Below are 20,852 nucleotides of genomic sequence, written 5' to 3'. Positions count from 1 at the left end.
AAATCATCTCTCATGTAAATCAGGTCCTGCGCCTGATTATGAACCACCAGTTTTCTTAGCATCTGTCCTGAAAACAGGTATTTTTAGAGCAATGCAGGTTATATTTCTGCTTCTGTTTGAAAACGCTGAGGCCGAGAAATTTTCTTATATGTTCATATTCATTAGAGATTGTTCAAAACTTCTTTGACTTTACATTTTAATTTACCTTTTAGAGCGTAATAGAATTTAAAAAAAATTCTGCATGCTAATACATTTCTATATTTCCCATGGGGCAATTTAGAGTTTGTAGGGTTCCTAACTCCATTTGTCTAAGACGAACGTCGCAGAGCCTAGCGAACTGTGTAGCAACTTGTCGCGGAGCCTAGTGAAATGTGTAGCAACTTATCGCTGAATTCACAGCAACTAAGACTTAGACTCAAGAAGGATTATAATACCCTTTTATTCACTCAAATAAGAATAACAGTTAGCCCCTTCTCAGGCTTACAGGAAGCCTCTACTCGGACTTTAACTCAGAATAAGAAAATAAGAAACTAAACAAGACTTAGCCGAAGCTAAACACAAGTACCTAACGTAGTTGGCCCTTAAATTAAACTAGCCGGCGAATATCACTAGGCACGTAATATACGAGACTCAAGAGTGAGTTAGCCAGAAGGCAATCACACGCTACTAAGGTCTCCTAGCACTCTGTATTGAAGTTAGTTGTACCTTCCTTAAAGACGTCTTCTAACTCATTTACATTCAACGCTATTCTAAAATCTCATTGTGGTAGGGAGTTGTAAAGGGAAACAAGAATTGATAGGGAAGAGTTTCGAAATTAAAATAACTGCTTTAAAATTAAAATATACCTTACAAGTTATATTTCTATGCCCTTGTTTTAGTATCTCTTCTTTTACGAACTGAAACACTTATGTTGGGAAACATCGCAGTGAAAAGAATTGCCTAAAATATTTTCTAGAAGCGCTTGAAACTGTAACTTAAATGACACACTAATTGGACCCAATCTTTAAAAGATACGAACTACGAATATCCCGTTTGCTATCAAGACCTGCTTTCAGTTACACCACGAAGGTACGCGGTAAATAAGTAACAAAATTCCTTATAACATGAATGTTAGCGCCCCATACATGATGCTAAAAACTGTTTTGAACGATTGAATATTTTTTGAATATTTTATTGTAATCCATGACTCTAATTTAAGAAAAGATCAAATAAGATAAGTTTTAGGACTAAATAGTTTTGGTCACTTTTTATTAAAAATAATATATTGCTCTTCTACAAAGAAAGTTTTAATCAGAAAGTTATTTCTCCTGGATAACTTTCCGGTGAGGCTGATGTTAGGCGAAGAGAATCTCAGAAGTCTTATAGAGAAGCCAATGGTAGGGATCAAAACTGAGTGGAGTTAATCCAAGCTATTCGGTCGTCACAGCTGTCCCAAGAGATTTTCCAACAAAAGATATATTTTGATTATTCATGAGTCTCGCTGGCCAAATGCAAGGACATGTGGAAAAGTAATAAAAACAACAATTTCATTACTTATCTTATTAAAGCATTTCAGGCGTAAAATATAGAACTTTCTAAAATAAAGTCTCAAAATTACAATACTTAAATCATTCTCAGCAGCTGAAGAGAAAAGCAGAATTGTATTTTGTAATGATCGTATAAAAACTGAATTTCTGTAAATATAAAACTTCTAATTTTATAATTAATGTGAATAGAAATTCAAATGCCATATCTAAATAATAATAGGGCAAAACTAACTTTCACAAGAATACATTAAAAAACTTGATTTTGATAGCTGTTTATGACAATGCCTTTGTAAAAATCCCAAAAGTCGTGTAGTATCTTGCGTAATTTCGATCATATGAGCTTAGACGTTTTGTTTTACTGATTGAGCTAATATTTTTGCCATAATAGGTCGGAATAAAAATGTAATTTTTGTATATAAGGTATCATGAAACCAAACTTCTCGCAGCCTATTCGTCGATATATGTATCTTCTAATGAAACTGGATATATAAGGCTGTGGATTTAATTCCACGTACTTTCAAATAAGAGACCGTCGTCATTAAAAATGGAAAGAACATACAGTTAGAATTTTAAGTGTATTCTTGATTATAGAATTTTATTATCACAAATATGGTTTATTTTATATATTTTAAAATACTTTTTTATTTGTGAAAATAAAATTCCATAATTAAGAATACTTTTAAAGTTCTAACTGTATGTTCTTTCCATTTTCAATGGCGACGGTCTCTTATTTGAAAATACGTGGAATTAAATCCACAGCCCCGTAGTCAAGTTGTTTTTCCCGCCTTTTCTACACGTACAGTTATAGAATGTTCTGGAAATATTTAAAGCGAACTGGATTGGCTGACGAGGCTGACGTCATTTCTTTGAAGCTCCGCCTTTCCAGAGGCTATAAAAGGACTCGCAAAAGAATATCGGGGCCCTTTTTCTTAAATGTCACGATGCAGTTAACTTCATACAAAAAGTTATTAGTAATTCCTTTTTATTTACTCCGGAAATATGATTTTGTAACTGCTATTTCTCCTGATATAATAAATGGATTCTGTTTTTTAAACTTATCGTCTGATAATTTAAGCTACGACTACATTTATGATTCTTCACCAATCTATTTATTTTTGACAAAAGCTGGTACATCGCAAGGAGTCGGCAGGATAGGTGTACCCAAAAAGAAAATAATTCCAATGGAAGAGAAAGAACATATACAGTTAGAATTTTAAGTGTATTCTTGATTATGAAATTTTATTATCACATATATATATATTCGAATTTTCATTACAGAAAACGAAATAATGGGAAATGAACCATACAGTCCCGATATATTTAAATAATTTAAACAAAAGGAATTTCAATTATGTCGCTTTTCATGTTGTTATACGATTTAATTTAGGTTAATATTTCTAGACATTAACTAGATTAGGTTAATATTTCTAGACATTTTAAATGAGTCTTTTAGTTCAGGGGATTATTCGTTCGCAGGTGTTTACTTAATGTATGCTAACAACTAATAACAGGATTTTTTATCCTCATTACTTACCGGTATTTAGCAAGCATCCTGTTAAATTGAGAGTCTGAATATTTATTAGATTTTGACAAATTATGATTCGAATAATTTTCTCTCTTTAGATTCTTAATAAAAGGGGCTATTAAATTCAAAAGCATAGCTACTATAAAATTCCAGGCAAATGTAATAAAAATAGAACAAAGCAGACTAGAATTCCTGTTAAACCGTTCAAAATTATTGTAAATAATCTCAATACTTCTAAATTAACATCTAAATAAATTATACATGTTCTCTATCTCCTTTATCTGCCCTTTAAATTTTATTAAAGATTTAGATTCATTTTGTTTTGTTCAGCTGAGCGTTACGCATCTTAAATGAAATTTAAACTAATTGAAATGTTATGCAAATTCGTTACTGTAATATTGAAATAAAATTTCAATTTTATATATATACTTTATATATATAATTATATATATATATATAATTATATATATATATATATATATATATATATATATATAATTATATATATAATTATATATATATTTTATATATATACTTTATATATATTTTATATGGATATACTTTGCAACGCTTTGGCTTCCTTTTTAAATAAATTATAGCTAATAGATGCAAAACCTGAGCTAAATTTGCTCAGTCTGCTGAATGAAAGAAAATTATCGTTGAAGTTTATATATTTAAGAAGCAATTTTAATCGATCTTGTAAATAATTCCAAAATTATAGAGTAAGAGGAAGAAATACTATATTAAATTATTTATGCAATTTAAACAGCCATTGAGTTCTATCGTCTCGAAAGCAAAAACTTCGTGTTAACATGGATCAAATTGTACAATTCAATCATGAATTTATTTTGATAAAGGATATAATGTTTTGTTATAATTAAGTTTTTTTATGCATGTTGAAATGTTATGTACAGTTTTTGTGCTTTGAATATACTTCAAAAATAATATAAAATATTTCGATAATTCGCTTTTTGTAATGTAAGGGTAATTCGTCGGAATAAGTGTAGTCAGGTGTGAAACTGTCTTTTTTATTTCGAAGTTCTAGTTTACATGCGTTAAACACGGCTCGAAATAAAACGGTACACGTCACATTTCCATTATAATTAATCCTAAACATTATTTCTATAGAACGTCAAATTAAATTCGTTATTTAGTTGGTCTAGGAAAAGCTTTTCTTTTAGCAAGAGTTTTGAACTCGCTTAAATAGTTTATGAGGAACTTTAATGTAATCATTAAATTAAATGAAGCTTAGTGCTTAAACGAAATTAAATTAAGTTTTGCTATTTGATATTTATTGAATACAAATAACCGTATTTAGCAGTAAATTTTATGTGAAAAACAAACTGTAGTCGTGGAAATGGAACTTATTCTATGAATTCCACTGAAAGCTGCATTCTTGAGAAAGGTAAACGACAAAGGTAAAAGCGTGTTTCATTCTAATGCTAACCAACATGATTAGTTAGTTATAGAAAACGTATTAGATCTATTATTTATTAGGTTGTAGAGACATTGGGTTATTTTGAGGCAGGAGAGATAAAAAATGAGCAATGCTCTCGCCGGGATTCGAACCAAGGACCTCTCGAATACGCGCCGAGCGTGCTGACCACTACACCCCGAAGGCATGCTAAGAAGGCGGAAGAAATACTTTATATACCCCCTTTTAAGGGCGACTGGGGATTAAGGGACCAATCTCCAAATCCTGGTGGTGGAGGATCATCATCCACCACCTTTTTTAGTTCGAGCGCCACTGTAGAGTCATTAGGATTTTTTGGAAGCAGGAGACATGAAAAATGAGCAGTGCCTTCACTGGGATTCAAACCACGGACCGCTCGAACACGCGCCGAGCATGCTGACCACTGCACCACGAAGGCATGCTAAGAAGGCGGGAGAAATACTTTATAAGGTGACATTCTCCTTCAAGCAACTTAATTGATTAGGAGTGAAGTTAACACACACTGCAATGGAGTTATTTAATTTTCCAAATCGCCGTTCCCTCTCTTATTGCGATCAGGTTCACGTAATAAATTGAATATGAATACTCATGCACATTTATGAAGCAAATCAAGCTTACTTCAACTAGGGTTGTGTACTTAAAATAAGTAGAAGGCTGTAATAATTTGCAATCAAAGAGAGCAGAGTAAATGTCCAACTAAACGCATTTCAGTAGAAAGTGTTAGTAATGCTTAAAAGGTTACATCTGCTTGGCTACCATGCTTACCAACATCTACTTAAGTAACGTAATAAAACTTTCCCCTAGATCCTTTATCAAGATCTAGTCATCTAAGAAACACTTATCCCTCATCACTGTCAGGCAGCAAAAAGTCTGCTATCATTATAAGCTGAAGCTATATCAATCGCATTATCGTGTTTTCGTTCTGTCTTTCATTTTCATCTTTCCTTTATACATTACTGGAATAAGTGATACAAGAAGAGAAGCGAAAAGCAGATGAGAATGTTTATTGAATAGCGTGATCAGAATGATTTTCAAACAATCATGAATTTCTTTCGGAATCTGCACTAGTTCCTGTCCATTTAAAGATTGTTTTGAAAGCTTTACATAGAATCATGCATATACTTTTCTGAGAAACAGACTTATTCATAAAAATGTTATCGTGCAAAATTAGAAGCAACTGAATCCACTACTGCTAGTTTCGAAAGCTAAAATTTGTTTTATGTTAATAAAAATTTTGCTTTCCTTTAAAATGGAAGAAGAAATAATACGTTTTCTTATTCTTTTACTTACTACGTTTTTGCTTAAAATTTTTAATTTCCCATTAGTTGTTCAATTTTTATCTTTAACATTATTTTGCATTTTATATAGAATTTTGTCTGTAAGTAAGTAGAAAGGTTGATGCCGATGATATTCGCTAATTTAACGTTTGCGGATGCTATAATCATTATATTTAAAACAAATCATTTATATATATATGTTATAAAATTCAAATTTTTCTAAACTTCAGGAGGGACGAACTGCTCTTCACTATGCAGCAGCATTAAAAGATAATAGGAACATGTATGGCATATTGATTGAAGCAGGCGCAAATAAAGGTATATTCGACAACGTAAGTATGCGAATTTTAATAATTTTACGTCACAAGAAGTATGAATGAGCTAGAATTATGAACTACTAGAATAAATACAGGAATGTGCCAGAATGGGAAAACGAATCTTGCGCTTTAATTATTTTGAATTTTCAAATTTTATAAAAAACGGTATTTAAGCGAAGCCATAAGTCTTTCTTTTAATCGAAGAAACTCAATAAATTCGGAACAAGTATATTAATAATAACAAGATTGATGAGGCAATTTTCTGAAACTGTGAGTGAAATATTTAACCCGCGAGCACACGCACCGATCCGACGAACACGAGAACACGCGCCGGGTATGTCATACCCGAATAAGAATATTGTAAATAAAAATTTGCCGAAAAAAATTAATCGTTTTTTTAAAAGAAATTAAAATGTAAAACCAAATTAATATTTCATTTTAGATAAAATAGGAAACAATAAGGAGAGGAAAAATTATTTACTTACAATTTTTTTAACATTGTTTACAAAATGGGGTCATATGTTCCATATATATACTTTTGCTACAATTTTCACAAATGAATCTAGTCTTTCTGTCGTTTTTCTTGGAGCACTCTGTACACCTCTTGTAATTCATTTCAGGTTTTTTGGAGGGCGGTCCATTGTTAACATGTTCATCGGTGGTCAGAGTTCGTCCAGAATCAGGAACCACAGATGCTCGTCGTCGTTCATTTTGAACATTTTCTATTAGCTGCATCCCTAAGGCTTTGAGAAAAGTACTCATCCCGTTCACGAGTTAAATTTTCTCGTATTGAATCAATATAAATATTTGTATTATCAACTACGTGTTTTAAAATATCTTCATCGATAAGCAATGACAAGGACTCTAGAGGTGTTGAGACGTCTTTAGAATACTTTGTATTTCCAGGGAGTTTAGTTATAATATTTTTGGCCCCAATTCTAACATTAGTCCGGAATTTATTTTTGTTCCATTTTACTCCATTTTTTCCAACATAAAACTCATTTCTACATTCCAGAGTTTCATTTTCTGTTTCTGTATCTGAATCACTACTCTATATGGATGAATCATGATTACTAATTATATTCTTCGTCATCAACATCTTCCACTTCTTCACTAAATGAATCCTCATCAGAAAAAACTGTTTCAAGGAGATTTCTCAATCTTTTCATCTCTTCATCGTAAGGAATATACGGCCCCATGCTTACAACTCAAGAAAAACTTATACTAAAAGCTTGAAAACGAGAAGTTGCGAAGTGACGCCACTACACGCGCGGGTATGACATGCCCGAACAATGCTGGTTCTAAAAAACCATTGCACTTGCCACCTCAGGAATTTCCCCCATTTAAGTATGTGACCTTGAACTCAGCTACACCAAGTTTCATCCTTTTATGAAAGAATGGGCGAGAAATATACAAAAAGAAAAATGCACATGGGTATGACATACCCGCCGCGTGTGCTCGCGGGTTAAGCATGTATGTGTACATGCAGAAATGAGAAATAATTAGATTACCACTGCATTTATAACATTCTTGTTTTTAGATGGGTGATAATACATACCCTGTGATCTAAAAAGTCTTAGCATTGCATGAAACATATGATGCTTAGTTAAACTTCCATGCAGCGTTGCAAATAGTTATTTTTAGAGTATTTTCATTTGAAAATGCGCAATATTTTAAATTTAGTTTCAAAAATCTGTTATTCTTAATAAGGAGTGATTTAAAAGCAGCAAAAAACGCTTTTTAAAAATTTAATATAACAATACACGTGTATCAACATATTTAAATAAATACAATGAAGCATATCCAAAATGTGATTTTTTAAGCACTTCGAAGGAAATATTCGAGAGATTTATTATCATAAGACCCGATAAATCGTTGCCGAAGGATAATGCGTAAGGTGGTGTATTGGTGTATTTAATTATGGCAAAGCGCACTAGGGCTATCTGCCTAAGAGGAGGGATGCCTTCGTGGAGGATGCCACGTTCTAAGGAAAACTGGCTCGTATACATGTTACACATGGGGAAAACCACGGAAACGCCCATGCAGCCAGCCCGTTCGCGGGATTCGAACCTCGGACCGAACTACCAGTGTTCAGCGACTTTACCGCCCGGCCGCTGGTGGGTCGATGATACGTAAGGTATTTAATGATTATAATATAAGGTTTTGATTTCACTAGTTCTGTGTTTATTTAAGTCAATACTAGATATATTCCTTTTATTTAAGAAGAACGCTAAATATTTATATGATTCTATATTTTTTAATTTTTTATAAGCTATAAAGCAATTTTAAACGTTTGAATGGCAAACTTTTCTGTAAGGCATTAATTAGACTGTGATCTCAAGTTTACGAATTGGAAGTTTTGTTTTCAGCTTCAGTCGTTCAACAAAACAATTTGTTTTACATTGAATGTGTATAATCAATGATCTTTCGTGAAGCATAACAATTACTTTTCTTACATCAACATGATTACAATCGATTTAACTTATGGAGAAAAATATGCCCTGCTGACGTTTATTACTTGGAAACGATAATAAATGCAAACAATTCAGAATGTCTCCACAAAATATTTTTTCCGCTTTTAATACATTAAAGGAACTTTTACTTAATATTAAAGTAACAATAAATGTGAATTTTTTAAAGTCTTTTTTTAAATTCTCATTATTTTCAGTTTTTTTAAAAATATTCTGTCCTTTCCATTTGATGAGAAAGAAGGTATTACAAGTCACATATGCCACGTCAAACTGCAAAAGAAATATTTTGAAAAAAAAAAAAAAAAAAAAAAGATTTATTTAGGGTGCTCCACAAGTTTGACGTTGGCATCAACCAAAGGAATTTAAATGTGAAGTGCAATTTTATTATGAGTTTGTAACTGCCATTTACATCTGGTTATGTTTCACGCAGATATTCTTTCACAAATATTTATTTAAAATATTTATTTAAAAATCACATTTCACAAATATTTATTTAAAAATCTGAAATGATTGAATTAAGTTAATCTGAAATGGTTGAAATTCTTGTTTTTCCTATGATTTTTTTTTAGTGATTGCATTTATAAGAAGGATGAGTGTTCTGTTTTAAATAGGATAAAGAAATTGACAATGACTTCTCTCCTTTGATATACAAAATTAAATAAAGTAATCTAAGCAAATTTATGTCAGGATATTTTTGTCAGGAAATGTTATTTCATCGTCTAGAAAAATGCTTTTAAAAACGAAGATTTACTTGAAATTACACGAATTTGCTCGACTGGGTCTCGTCCTTTAAGTGGGGAGAGTATAATGCATTGTTGTATTCCACTGTGCATGCCTTTGTGTTAAGTAGTAATTCATACGTGTAGCATCGGCAAGTCAATCGCTGATTTTGCACGTTTCTCACTCCGAAAAACTGATAAGCTTTCGACAGGTTAGTGACCAAAATTTTATGCTAGTTAGTAAAATAATAATAAAAAATGTATATAAAGAACTTCCGCGAAGCAGCATCTAATTTACGATTAATAATATTAAATATCAAATTTATTCTGAATTAGAGTCATTGTCTCAAAAGACTATAAAGTCTTAAGAATTTTTAGATGCCAGGAAATTGAAGAAATCCTGAGTGCTCTCGCCCAGATTCGAACATCGCTTCGAGCGTGCTTCAAGTTACACCTCAAAAGCATGAAGGAGAAACTACCTTATATGTTATTTCAACAGAAATACGGAGTTTTTATGCGGATTTTGCAAATTTCTTTGTGAACTTAAAATGTTAAAAATAACAGCAAATTCTTACAATAAAGTTCCATTCACTTAATTTAAATGCCTAAATAAATAAATGAAATTGCAGAAACCATTGAAATTATATAAAATTAGTCTCTGGATTGCATAGAAGTTGTAGTATGTCCTGATTGAACTCTGTTTCAGCATCTGTTTTGGAAAGGGAGCAATCAGATTTCAGCACAGCGAATGTCACTTAAATTTCCAATGACATTCTAAAGAGTTGTGCCTAAAATTCTTATGAATAGCAGCCTGTTTACATTGTGATTTATGAAATATAATATGTTTTATATAATATTTTATTTCAGAAAGGGAAAACTGCTGATTATTACTCTCAATATCCGGAACACTTAAATTTAGAAGAAGTAATCAAGAGATGTCACAAAGTAAACGCTAACTACCTTGCCAACACAGCTAGCAGAATAAAAGGAAAATCACCAGTTAGGCGTAAGTAAACTTTGTAATTTTTTCTAATTAGTCTAAATAAATTTGTAAATTTTCACATTAAAAGAAGAACAGTAGTTACTTATTTTTATTAGCTCTCACCGTAAATTTTACATAGAACAGAAGTTATTACGTTAATGTATACTCTCAAGTGAAATATTGCTACCATCAGAAAATAAAAAATGAGAAAACTATAGTACTCAAATTTTTTTTTTATATTTAATTTTTACAAAACAAGTTTTAATAAAACTTAGACTTAAAATATGTTAGTAAAGCAAATAATTTGGTATAGTTTGGTCATTTAAATATGCTAAAGAAAATTTTTAGTAAGGTTAAAGAAGATTTACTAAAACAGTTTGACATATGCAGCAACAAAAAAAAAAAAAAAAAAAAAAAAAAAAATGATACAGTGTAAGAATGTTCGCAACTTGACTTTAAAATAGCATTCACTTCTTACGGAATGGCATCTGAGCATGAGAGGAGACAAATATTTTTAGAAATCTTATAAATCTTCTTAGGAAAACTTACGTATGAATGCTCTTATTAAGAGTTTATAAAAGTTATAAAATATCGTACGAAGATTTTATTAAATATTTCACTCAAATGATGTAAATAACAACAATTTATTCCCAATTTCTTTCCAGTGTTAATATTAACCCTTTGTTACATACAAATAATCTAGAAAAGTTAAACGAAATGTATTTTTTCTACATTGTTTGTATTTTTTCTACTTAAAGTAACCTTAGTAATAATAAAAAAAATAATTTTATTTAAATTTCGTTTTAAATAATTGCTACAGTTTGCTCACTACAGGGGACAGCATGCATATACGTACATGCATACAAATCTGTCCCCAACAATTTACGGTCATTGCATTTGAAATCATTTCCTGCCTTGTTTGCAGGGATCATTACCATGTTCTAAATGGTAAATCTACAACTGACATGCACATATAGATCCCCCAAAATACCTTCATTTTGTCGATTGTGATTGAATTCATTTTGCTACGATTTTGTAACCTGTACCTCTTGGATTCAAATGTCAAATGCTCTAGAAATTCCTTGCCAAACATAAACATTTCCAGTGGTGTTTTGGCTTAATAAGCAGTTAATTTGGGTTTCAATTCACTCTTTACGGTAGATCTTTACCTACCCACTCCACAATTTTCTCAAACTGACATTTAAAATAAATGTCTAAAATTACTAATTATGAATAAAAATGGCAGTATAAGGAAATGTAAGCAATATTATATAATGTTTACTATGAGAAATTGCGCTAACTTGGAAACAGAAGTAGCAGCCATTTTCCAAATAGCAATGCCTTACTTAGTGATGCTATACAGCCATCTATGATCGACAGTTGAAAGTTCTAATAATATAAAATGAATAAACACAGGAATGGAATCTGTTAAGACATTTAAAGAAGAATAAACAAATTTAAACTTTTGTCTACTAGAGTGGACATGATGCAACAAAGGGTTAATTTCTGTTATTCACATTATGTAAAGAAATAGATAAGAAATATTTTTTATACTATAATAAAATATTACTTATTTTAAAGAATTTAAGTTGTTTCTTTTTTATTAATTTGTACCTTTCTGTGTTCTACATCTGAATATTTTCATTAGTTGCGTATGAATCAAAATTTTACAGTAATTTTTTACAGCATTGGGGAATATACGAATTTGATTTTGAGTAGATTTTATAAGAAATTTAAAGTTTCTATCATAAACAATTTTCTCTGTAGAACATATTCTCTTCTGACATATCGCTAACTGAAATCTAAGTTCCGAAAAATATACGAAAGCGACATTTTCATATTTTGTTTTAATTTATGCCTTTTTATGCTTATAATAATCACGCTTTTTACGAAAGAAAACATTTAAAAAATTATTTTAATTTGAACACTTTTAGTATTCCTTAGCTAGCTTAAATGATAAATAAATCGCCATAATTAAATAAAGAAATTAAAAATATTTTTTTACTTTTAATAACATATAATTTTACTGCATTTTTCACTTATTCTCTAAACAATTAGAGATATACAGTTAAAATAAAAAATAAAACTGAATTCTACAACTGCACTGCTCGTACCTTATTAGTTCTCCATCGATTTCTCTTGCAGATGACTAGGTCCAATGCAAAAGTACATTAATTACATTTTTGAGAAATTTAATGTATTTGACATTTAGAATTATTTAACAAGAAATAATTGTTTGATTTTGGGTGCAAAACTATTCTTTGCATTATAAGATATATTAAATATTTCGTTACTTAGCGGAGGATGAAATATAAATTTGATATAGTTTCTTTTCTCTTACTATTAATTAATTATTCAATGCAACAAAAGTAAGAACTAATGTAAAACAACAAAAGTTTCAAATACGACTGGTTTTGTATTTTAATCTTTAAGTCATTCGTACTTTATTGTGGTTAATTCATGCAATAAAGTTCTTTTTGTTTAAACAAAATTTATCTTTAGTCATTCCGAATTTCTCTTTTATTGCACATTAATTAAAATTTAAATAAAAGTAGAGCATTATTTAGAAATATAGTATCTACAAAAAAAAAAAAAAAAAAAAAAAAAAAAAATGCGAAAGTAATTCTTAATTTCATCAAAATGTAATCACCTAACAACAGTCAGTATCACTTTGTAAATTTCTTTGCACTTATGACTGTCTATGTTGGTAATACAGAACATTAGTTACTAGTAAGTTACTAATGTTAACATTAGTTATTAAAATTATCACCGCAGATAGAAAATAGCACTATAAAATACCAGCTAAAATTAAAGGCTGGAAAATCAGAATAAAACAGCAGAAAAGAAAGGAATAATTTCTCAAGTTTCTTTTTGTAATATTTTGCTTGCTTGCGAACATTTATTTCGCCATGTCTTCCTTTTACACAGAAATTGTGTCAAATTATACTTAATTGCTTAATGCTTAATTTCCTTAGAAAATTTTATCATAAAGGAGCTATATTTTGCTGATGATTTACTTTTGTCTTCTTTACTGAAAATTTTCAAATCATTGTTTAATCGCATTGCCAGACATGTCGTAGGGTATCTTTCACAATTTAAAAGGAAACAATACAAAATTCTACAAAAGTAACTATTTTAATGCATTTGAATAAGTAGGATATCTTTTGTCACATGTAAACATCTTTCTTTTAAATATATTTTACAAAAGTATATTATTCTACAAAAGTAACTATTTTAATGCATTTGAATAAGTAGGATATCTTTTGTCACATGTAAACATCTTTCTTTTAAATATATTTTACAAAAGTATATTATTCTACAAAAGTAACTATTTTAATGCATTTGAATAAGTAGGATATCTTTTGTCACATGTAAACATCTTTCTTTTAAATATATTTTACAAAAGTATATTATTCTACAAAAGTAACTATTTTAATGCATTTGAATAAGTAGGATATCTTTTGTCACATGTAAACATCTTTCTTTTAAATATATTTTACAAAAGTATATTATTCTACAAAAGTAACTATTTTAATGCATTTGAATAAGTAGGATATCTTTTGTCACATGTAAACATCTTCTTTTAAATATATTTTAAAATTAACAACATGTTTAGTTACATATTTAATACTATACTGAAACAATTTAATTAGAAATGCTTAACTAAATAGACTGGTATTTGCATTAAAGCTTGACTTCATTATTTACAGTATTAAAAGAACATAATAGAACAATTTACAAACTGGATTTCTAAGTAAAGACTTCAAGCCATTCCCACATTTAACCTAACAAACAGCTGGAAACATAATTTCAAATATGTAGCTGAAAGTATCGTACGTGTTTCAGCACTTAAGACTTAATTTAAAAGTACATATAGTATTATTGGCTTTTTCGTCGCTTCATAACCTTATGAAATAAAACGGAATGTGCAATACATTTCTTAATTTTAAAACTACATGCAGAGTTCCATAATGACATACAGAGTTCCATAGCTCAATTTGATCATTAAAATCCTATAACCCATAGTTTAACTTATTCTTATATTAAACTCAATAAACGCGTATTAAGATATTAATCAAGGGTAGCACACAAATATTTGCCTATATATTACTGTATGCATGAATTCTGGATTAACTATGCCTTACTATTTATTGCATAATGCTATTTGAATGTAATGATACCATGTTATATTCATGTATGTGTTACGTAAAATTATTAAACAAAAATATAAAGGCGGAAATAAAATACTCTAATTGCATTGGAAATGTTCTTTTATGTGAGAAGTGCGAGTCTCAGTTCTCTCATAACAAACTAAAGTCAAAGGTTTATAGCACATGTAGTCAGGAATTTAGTAAGTTAATTGAAAATTATATATGCTTTCAATGTACATCTTTATAAAGGCAATAAAGTATCATTCAAAGTATATTTATACGGAAAATATTTTAATGCTTAAGAATAATTTTGTTGAAAACTTAAAAAAAATATATGCTTATAGTGCAACGAAAATATATAAATCCTATATTTATATAATATAGGATTATTTATATAATATTTATATAATATAGGATTATATTAATTTATATAAACATATATAAATCCTATTTTAAAACATAAAAAAAACTAAAATTTGAAAAGAAATTTTAGTTTTTTTTTATGTTTTAAAATAGGATTTATATATTTATAACCACTTGTACCATCAGGACTTAATCTAAAATATTGCTTCTTTTATTCTATTAATTTACAGGAGAAATGAACATATATAACTTCAGTTTAATGTCATTTATACTTAAAAAATCATATCTTAATAGCTTAGCTTGTTAAGGATTTTTATCTTCATATTTTTATGTGTTTTTCTTCTAGAATCCCCTCCTCCAAGCAACGGAAATTCAAGCAGTCCTCGTTCCGACGACAATCCATCCAGTAAAGTAAGAATTTCGGTATTATAAAATCAGAGCATTGTGCACAGCATATCATAAAACTATTTGAGATACAAAAACTATATAAAATTTATAAAAATTTTGTATTTGACCTAGATAAATGTTTTCAAAATCAAGAGACTGCTGAAATACTTATTCTAAATCACTTATTTAGTTAGGAACACTTGGATAAGTATTGATAAAAGAATTTGTAAAGCATACCGTTTTCATTTTTGAAACCATGATTGAAAAAAATATTAAGCTAATCAAACATTAATCAACAGTAAAATTAAGCCCTTTTTCAGCATTAATTTTTACTATTGTGTATTTCTCTATTTATTTTACCCTTCGTATTTGTTCTGAACAAGTTGTTATTACTCCTAAATTCAACTATTTAAAAGCTTTTTGCTATCGCAGAAATTGCTCTAATCATTCTATTGATCTGAGTCATAAACCTTTCCTTTTGTCATAATAAATGGCATACACGTATTAACAAAAGGAATAACATGAACATAGTTCTCATTTTATTCTTCCCTTCTATTAGTTACAGTATTGCACGTTCTCTGCAGATTAAATATTCACACGGCTAATGCCAAATCGATACACCGGGATGTTTATGCTATAGCATCCATTGTTAGCGTTGTATATTGAACTTTGGTATAATAAATAGAACTTTGGTGAAATGGAAGATTTTCCATAGCCTGTTATTTCAACTCTCCAGACAGGTTTTAACATTTAAATTGTCGAAAAAGTTATGAGAAAAGTATAATCATTATAAAAGTTATATATTCTTGGAATTTAGCTTATTTGTCAAAGTTTAAAAATTTTTACTAATGCTTCTAATTCCAAATCTCATTATTTCGGGTTGAGTTGTTAGGCATGATGTACTGTCGGCTGCTGCATGCTCAGAGCTGCGAAAACGAGAACTAGTAAAATCACATTTCTTAGATAAGTTAGGGTGCAAGAGTTAAATGATTACAATTATAACTCAGTTTGATTTGCAGAAAGTAAAAAGTTACCAAATTGCATAGCTACCAATGGCGGTTATAAATATTGCTGCACATTATGGCATATAGTGAAAGGGATATCATAAGGAATTAAATATATTCCTTCTATATTTCTGTGTGGTATATGTGACTAGCCGATCCAGCTAGTAATTAGAAGATTCGTGTTCAATATCAGTGGAAGCTACAGTTGGGGATTTCTTGTTCCCCAAATCATATTGATTGCATAACTTGGATATATATTTGGATATGATATATATTTGTAATGGATATGATATTGGATATATACTTGTAATATGCCGATACATGAGGTTTGAGGTTTTGATATGTAGTCAAAGTGCATATGCTTCGTGGCTGGCGCGGTTGATCTGTGGCATGCAAGTCATTCAAATGGTCATTTAAGAACTGGACTCTCTGAATAGGGAAGCCATCCAATAAACGAATGGACCAAGAAAGAGGTGAAACGTGATGTCATCCAGAAATGCTGTTTCAGGAGGTTTCTTATATTCTTACTGCTTACTAGCCCCGGCAGGTCCTGAAAACTAGGACAGCAGCAGATTCCTTAGCAGCAGTCCCTTAGAAATGTAACGGTAAATGTTCAGAGCACCTTGAAAATATATTAATCGCTAAAGGGAGTAAAAAAGGATGATTAAAACCAAAATTAACACGATAAAAACAATTCGGTTATTAGTTTTTATTATCTAATTTGCCTAAAGCAAAAAGATTCAAAAGTATTTTATTCATTTTTTCCTAGAAGAGCTAATTTTAAGCTCTTTGTTTTAACTTTATCTTTTTTCTTTTTTACTTTAAATTAGGAAAACCGTTTTCTTTAAATTGCCTATAAGGATTTTTCATAGTACTAATACAGATTCAAAACTCTCACTTTACTTTAAAACTAATGCCTTTCTCCGTCTATTGAGAAATTACTGAGATTTTCTAATGAATAAAAGTCATTATAAAGAACTGCTCTAGATATCCATTTAAAAAAAGTACCAACATAACTGTCTCGCATTGCTGTATATTTGTATAAAATTACTATTCCTCTATACTTCATTGAAGTTTTAAGCTACCTTTGTTTATCTAAATACTCACAAAAGTATCCCAGGTAGCGGGGTACTGGTTTAGCTTGGCTGTGAACCGTAATGATATCGCGTTTTAGAAGCAAGTCGAAATGAATACTACATTTTTAGATTAGTGATATCCTCGAAACTATGCATCACACAGGTTAATCCATATCCTTGTTGTAAGCTAGTAACTTGATTAAATCATTTATTATAACTTTCACTGAGTCATTTGCTACAAAGGTGATGAAAAATACTCCAAATGCTACTGTTGTAACTTTTGCTTTACTTCAGAACTTTTGGCACGGATGGCAATACGTATTAAATTATTTAACCATTATTATATTAATATATTTTAATATTTTTAGGAAACAAGTCAAAGCAACGATAGTGGTAATGAAAATGAAATGGTTTCCATTCTTCAAAAAGAAAAACTTGCCAAAAGTATGTATGTTGTGGACCTTTAGAAATTATGCTTTTATCTTCGCACGAAATATTTTATGAAAGGTGTACTGATTTTTGCGAATTTTTCTATTCCATAATTATAAATATAGGATTTGATCTTACCTAAATGCAATGAAGTTCCTTTATGGAATAGGGACACTTGTAGGAATACTTAAGTCATTTTACGTGTAACACAAACATGTAAGTAAAGTCACGGTAATATAACATTTTAGATACGTTATTGTTTGAGTCTAGTTAAATATTGTTCTTTTAGCAGATATAACACTGCTTTGCTGTGTAATAACTTCGTGTATACATATTTATGAAGCTGAATATTGCAAACCATAACATTTACCCGTTTGTATGTATAGCTTTGTTGAACAAGTTAAAATCTGAATCTGCATCTCTTTATTGCATTTTTCTTGATTTAATTGCTAATGTGTTTATTCCTGATAAAATTTGTGAAAATAGAGTACACACAATAAATAAAGCGAAGGAATATGAAAAAATAGTGTGTAATAGTCTGAATATTGGTCGCGCATCCATTAGCGTAAGTACGCAAGTACGCAGAGAGGATTTGAACTTATTTGGTTACGAAATAGATTGTATGAGTTTTATTCCCCTCTCATGCATATGTATAAGAGGTTTTTATGATTTTGAGTTTTCACTGATTATTTTTAAAAAAGTAAAAAAAAAATACTTTTTAATACTTCAAATTGATATTCTCATTACACATATCAATATTTAGAATAGAATATTTTACTACATAACGTAGTTTAAGTTTCGTCTGTCCCAATGATAACACTTGAATGCCCCAAAATATATTTATGAATAATCATTACTTGGCTACATCTTCCAGATGTAATACAAAGGAATCAAAAATAGGTTGAAAATTTTAGAAACCGAATAGATGAGATATATATTTTAATTATTATTTTGTTTTTTTAAATAATAATTAGCACCAAAACACGTTAACGAAACAGTTGTTGAAATGTTAGTCATAAAATTAATTAGAGTTTTCTAGAGTAATTAAAATTTCATATTCAATTTCTGTCTATAGTTGTGAGATTTGATTACTTTGCACTAGTTTTCCATATGATGCATCAACATAATAATATATGCTGAGTTGAAAGGTTTTAAACAATTTTACAAAATGAGAAAAATTTCATGCTTTATATATTTTCTATATTTTACGTCTAAATAAGTAACACACTGTGAATTAAACACTAATTAAAACTAAATCTTGTTTCATTCCTACACTTTTGACGACGTTGTCTTCCCACTTAAGTAGCGGTTTAAAATTCTCAGAGAAACGATAGCATGTAAAGCTAGCTTAATTAACAAATCTGTAGAGTCATTAGTGTCGTCTTCCCACTTAAGTAGAGGTCTAAAACTCTCAGAGAAACGATAGCAAGTAAAGCTAGCTTAATTAACAAGTCTGTAGAGTCATTAAGTGTTTTTGAAGTAGGATATATGGAAAACGCGCAGTGCGCCCTCGCTAGAATTTGAACACCGGACCTCCCAACTGCCAGCGAGATGTATTATTGAGTTACGCCCCGAAGGATATCTGTATGGAGAGAGTAAATACTTTACAATTTTATTAACACTACGATTTGTAGATACAATTAAAATCTAATAACAATAATCCACTGCTATTGCGGGGTCTTAGAAATACAAAATATTTCCTGTATACCTGTATGTATAAAGCAACAAACAGTTGCCATATCTAAACAGCCTGGCTACATTTACTAGCAAGTTCTGGGACTTAGAGACATCAAATGAAATAAATCACCCATCAAACCCAGATTGGCAAACAAATGAATGGTTCACGAAAACGCTTTCTGATGCATTGCAAAATTGTGTCTATTTAAATTACGCATTCGCTTGCTATTTAAAATCCACCTAATTTGTATTCTGGTGAAGGCGGATGAAAGGAAGAAGTTTCATGAATAAATTAACATAAAAAACGGATTGTTGCTTAAAATAAACCTTATAACATAAAAATGAGAGGGACGTAAAATATAGAATTCATTCAAGAAATTGGACATCAGAGAGCCAACAGATATGTATCATGAAGGACAGAATTAATTTAACATACTGTTTGTTCGTCGATTAAGCATGATACATCTAGTTTTCTAACTGATATTCTTGCTAGATAGGTCTAAATGTTTTGGTGGATATTTTGTAATGTCTCATGATCCGTAGTTAGATTCTGCTTTCATTATCTGGATAATGCGATGAATTCTAGATAGACACTTAATAAACTTGTTTGAAAGTTTAATATTTTTAGAGTAATTTTATTGTTTTTACATGCATGTTTATATGATATGATATATTTATATGATATGATATGATATGTTTATACGCTAAGATATATTTATATGATAATATATGATATGTTTATATAATTTGATATATTTATATGATATATGTTATGATATGATATGTTTATATAATATGATAAATTTAACATTCTTATCTTTACCATAAATATACTCCCGTTGAATTTAAAATGCTTATTCTAACTGTAAAGGTTTTCATTTATAACTTCATTTAATACTTATTCATGCTATATATATATATATATAATTTGAAGAATATTTGATGCTTAAAATTATATAAAAGCAGAATTATGTATTGATTACCCTTTGGAACGTCCTAGTAATTTCATAAATGAGTTCCTGAGCAACTTGTATTTACTCAGAACGTCTCTGAATTTAAACGTAAAAAAAAATTAATCAATCTTTATATAAATACATAAGTACTCACACACAGCTGCAATCTGCACTTTGAACAAAAAATAAAAGTTATCATAAAACAGTTTATAAACATTGTAGATTTGGTTTCAAATATAAATTGTTGTGACTATTTGATATTTGATATTCAAATATGAATTTCATTTGATTTCAAACATGAATTATTTTTTCTCTGATACGTCACATTTTTAGATGGATCTCATTTTTATATGTAGCTACTCATGATATTTTTACACCTTTTTTTATAGTACACTGTTTTTTTTAAGTGCAAATTATTTCCTACCGATATTTGTTTTCAAACTTGTCTATTTTTATGTACAATTATAGCTAAAAAATATTCATTATTTGAAAAATTTGATTTCTCTTCCCCTCTTCTTATTTTTTATCGTATTATTAATTTT

The 20,852-nt window shown here is 29.6% G+C and overlaps 1 protein-coding gene across 1 annotated transcript in view; it reads left to right on the top strand.

Annotated features, from left to right (window-relative positions):
- Window positions 1–20,852, top strand: part of LOC118199015 (uncharacterized) — a 321,168-nt gene that overhangs the window by 240,795 nt on the left and 59,521 nt on the right. Inside the window, exons 8-11 of the mRNA XM_085807260.1 lie at window positions 6,012–6,113; window positions 10,156–10,294; window positions 15,131–15,195; window positions 17,620–17,695. Of these exons, the coding sequence (XP_085663386.1) occupies window positions 6,012–6,113; window positions 10,156–10,294; window positions 15,131–15,195; window positions 17,620–17,695 (382 nt within the window). The remainder of the gene's footprint in view (window positions 1–6,011; window positions 6,114–10,155; window positions 10,295–15,130; window positions 15,196–17,619; window positions 17,696–20,852) is intronic.

The sequence above is a fragment of the Stegodyphus dumicola genome, chromosome X1 (genome assembly GCF_044657685.1).
Source record: "Stegodyphus dumicola isolate Sdum_Otavi_A_Nest chromosome X1, ASM4465768v1".
In the NCBI taxonomy this organism is placed as follows: Eukaryota; Metazoa; Arthropoda; class Arachnida; order Araneae; family Eresidae; genus Stegodyphus; species Stegodyphus dumicola.
Note: the sequence above shows the minus strand (reverse complement) of the source record. Positions and strands in the feature narration are given on the sequence as shown.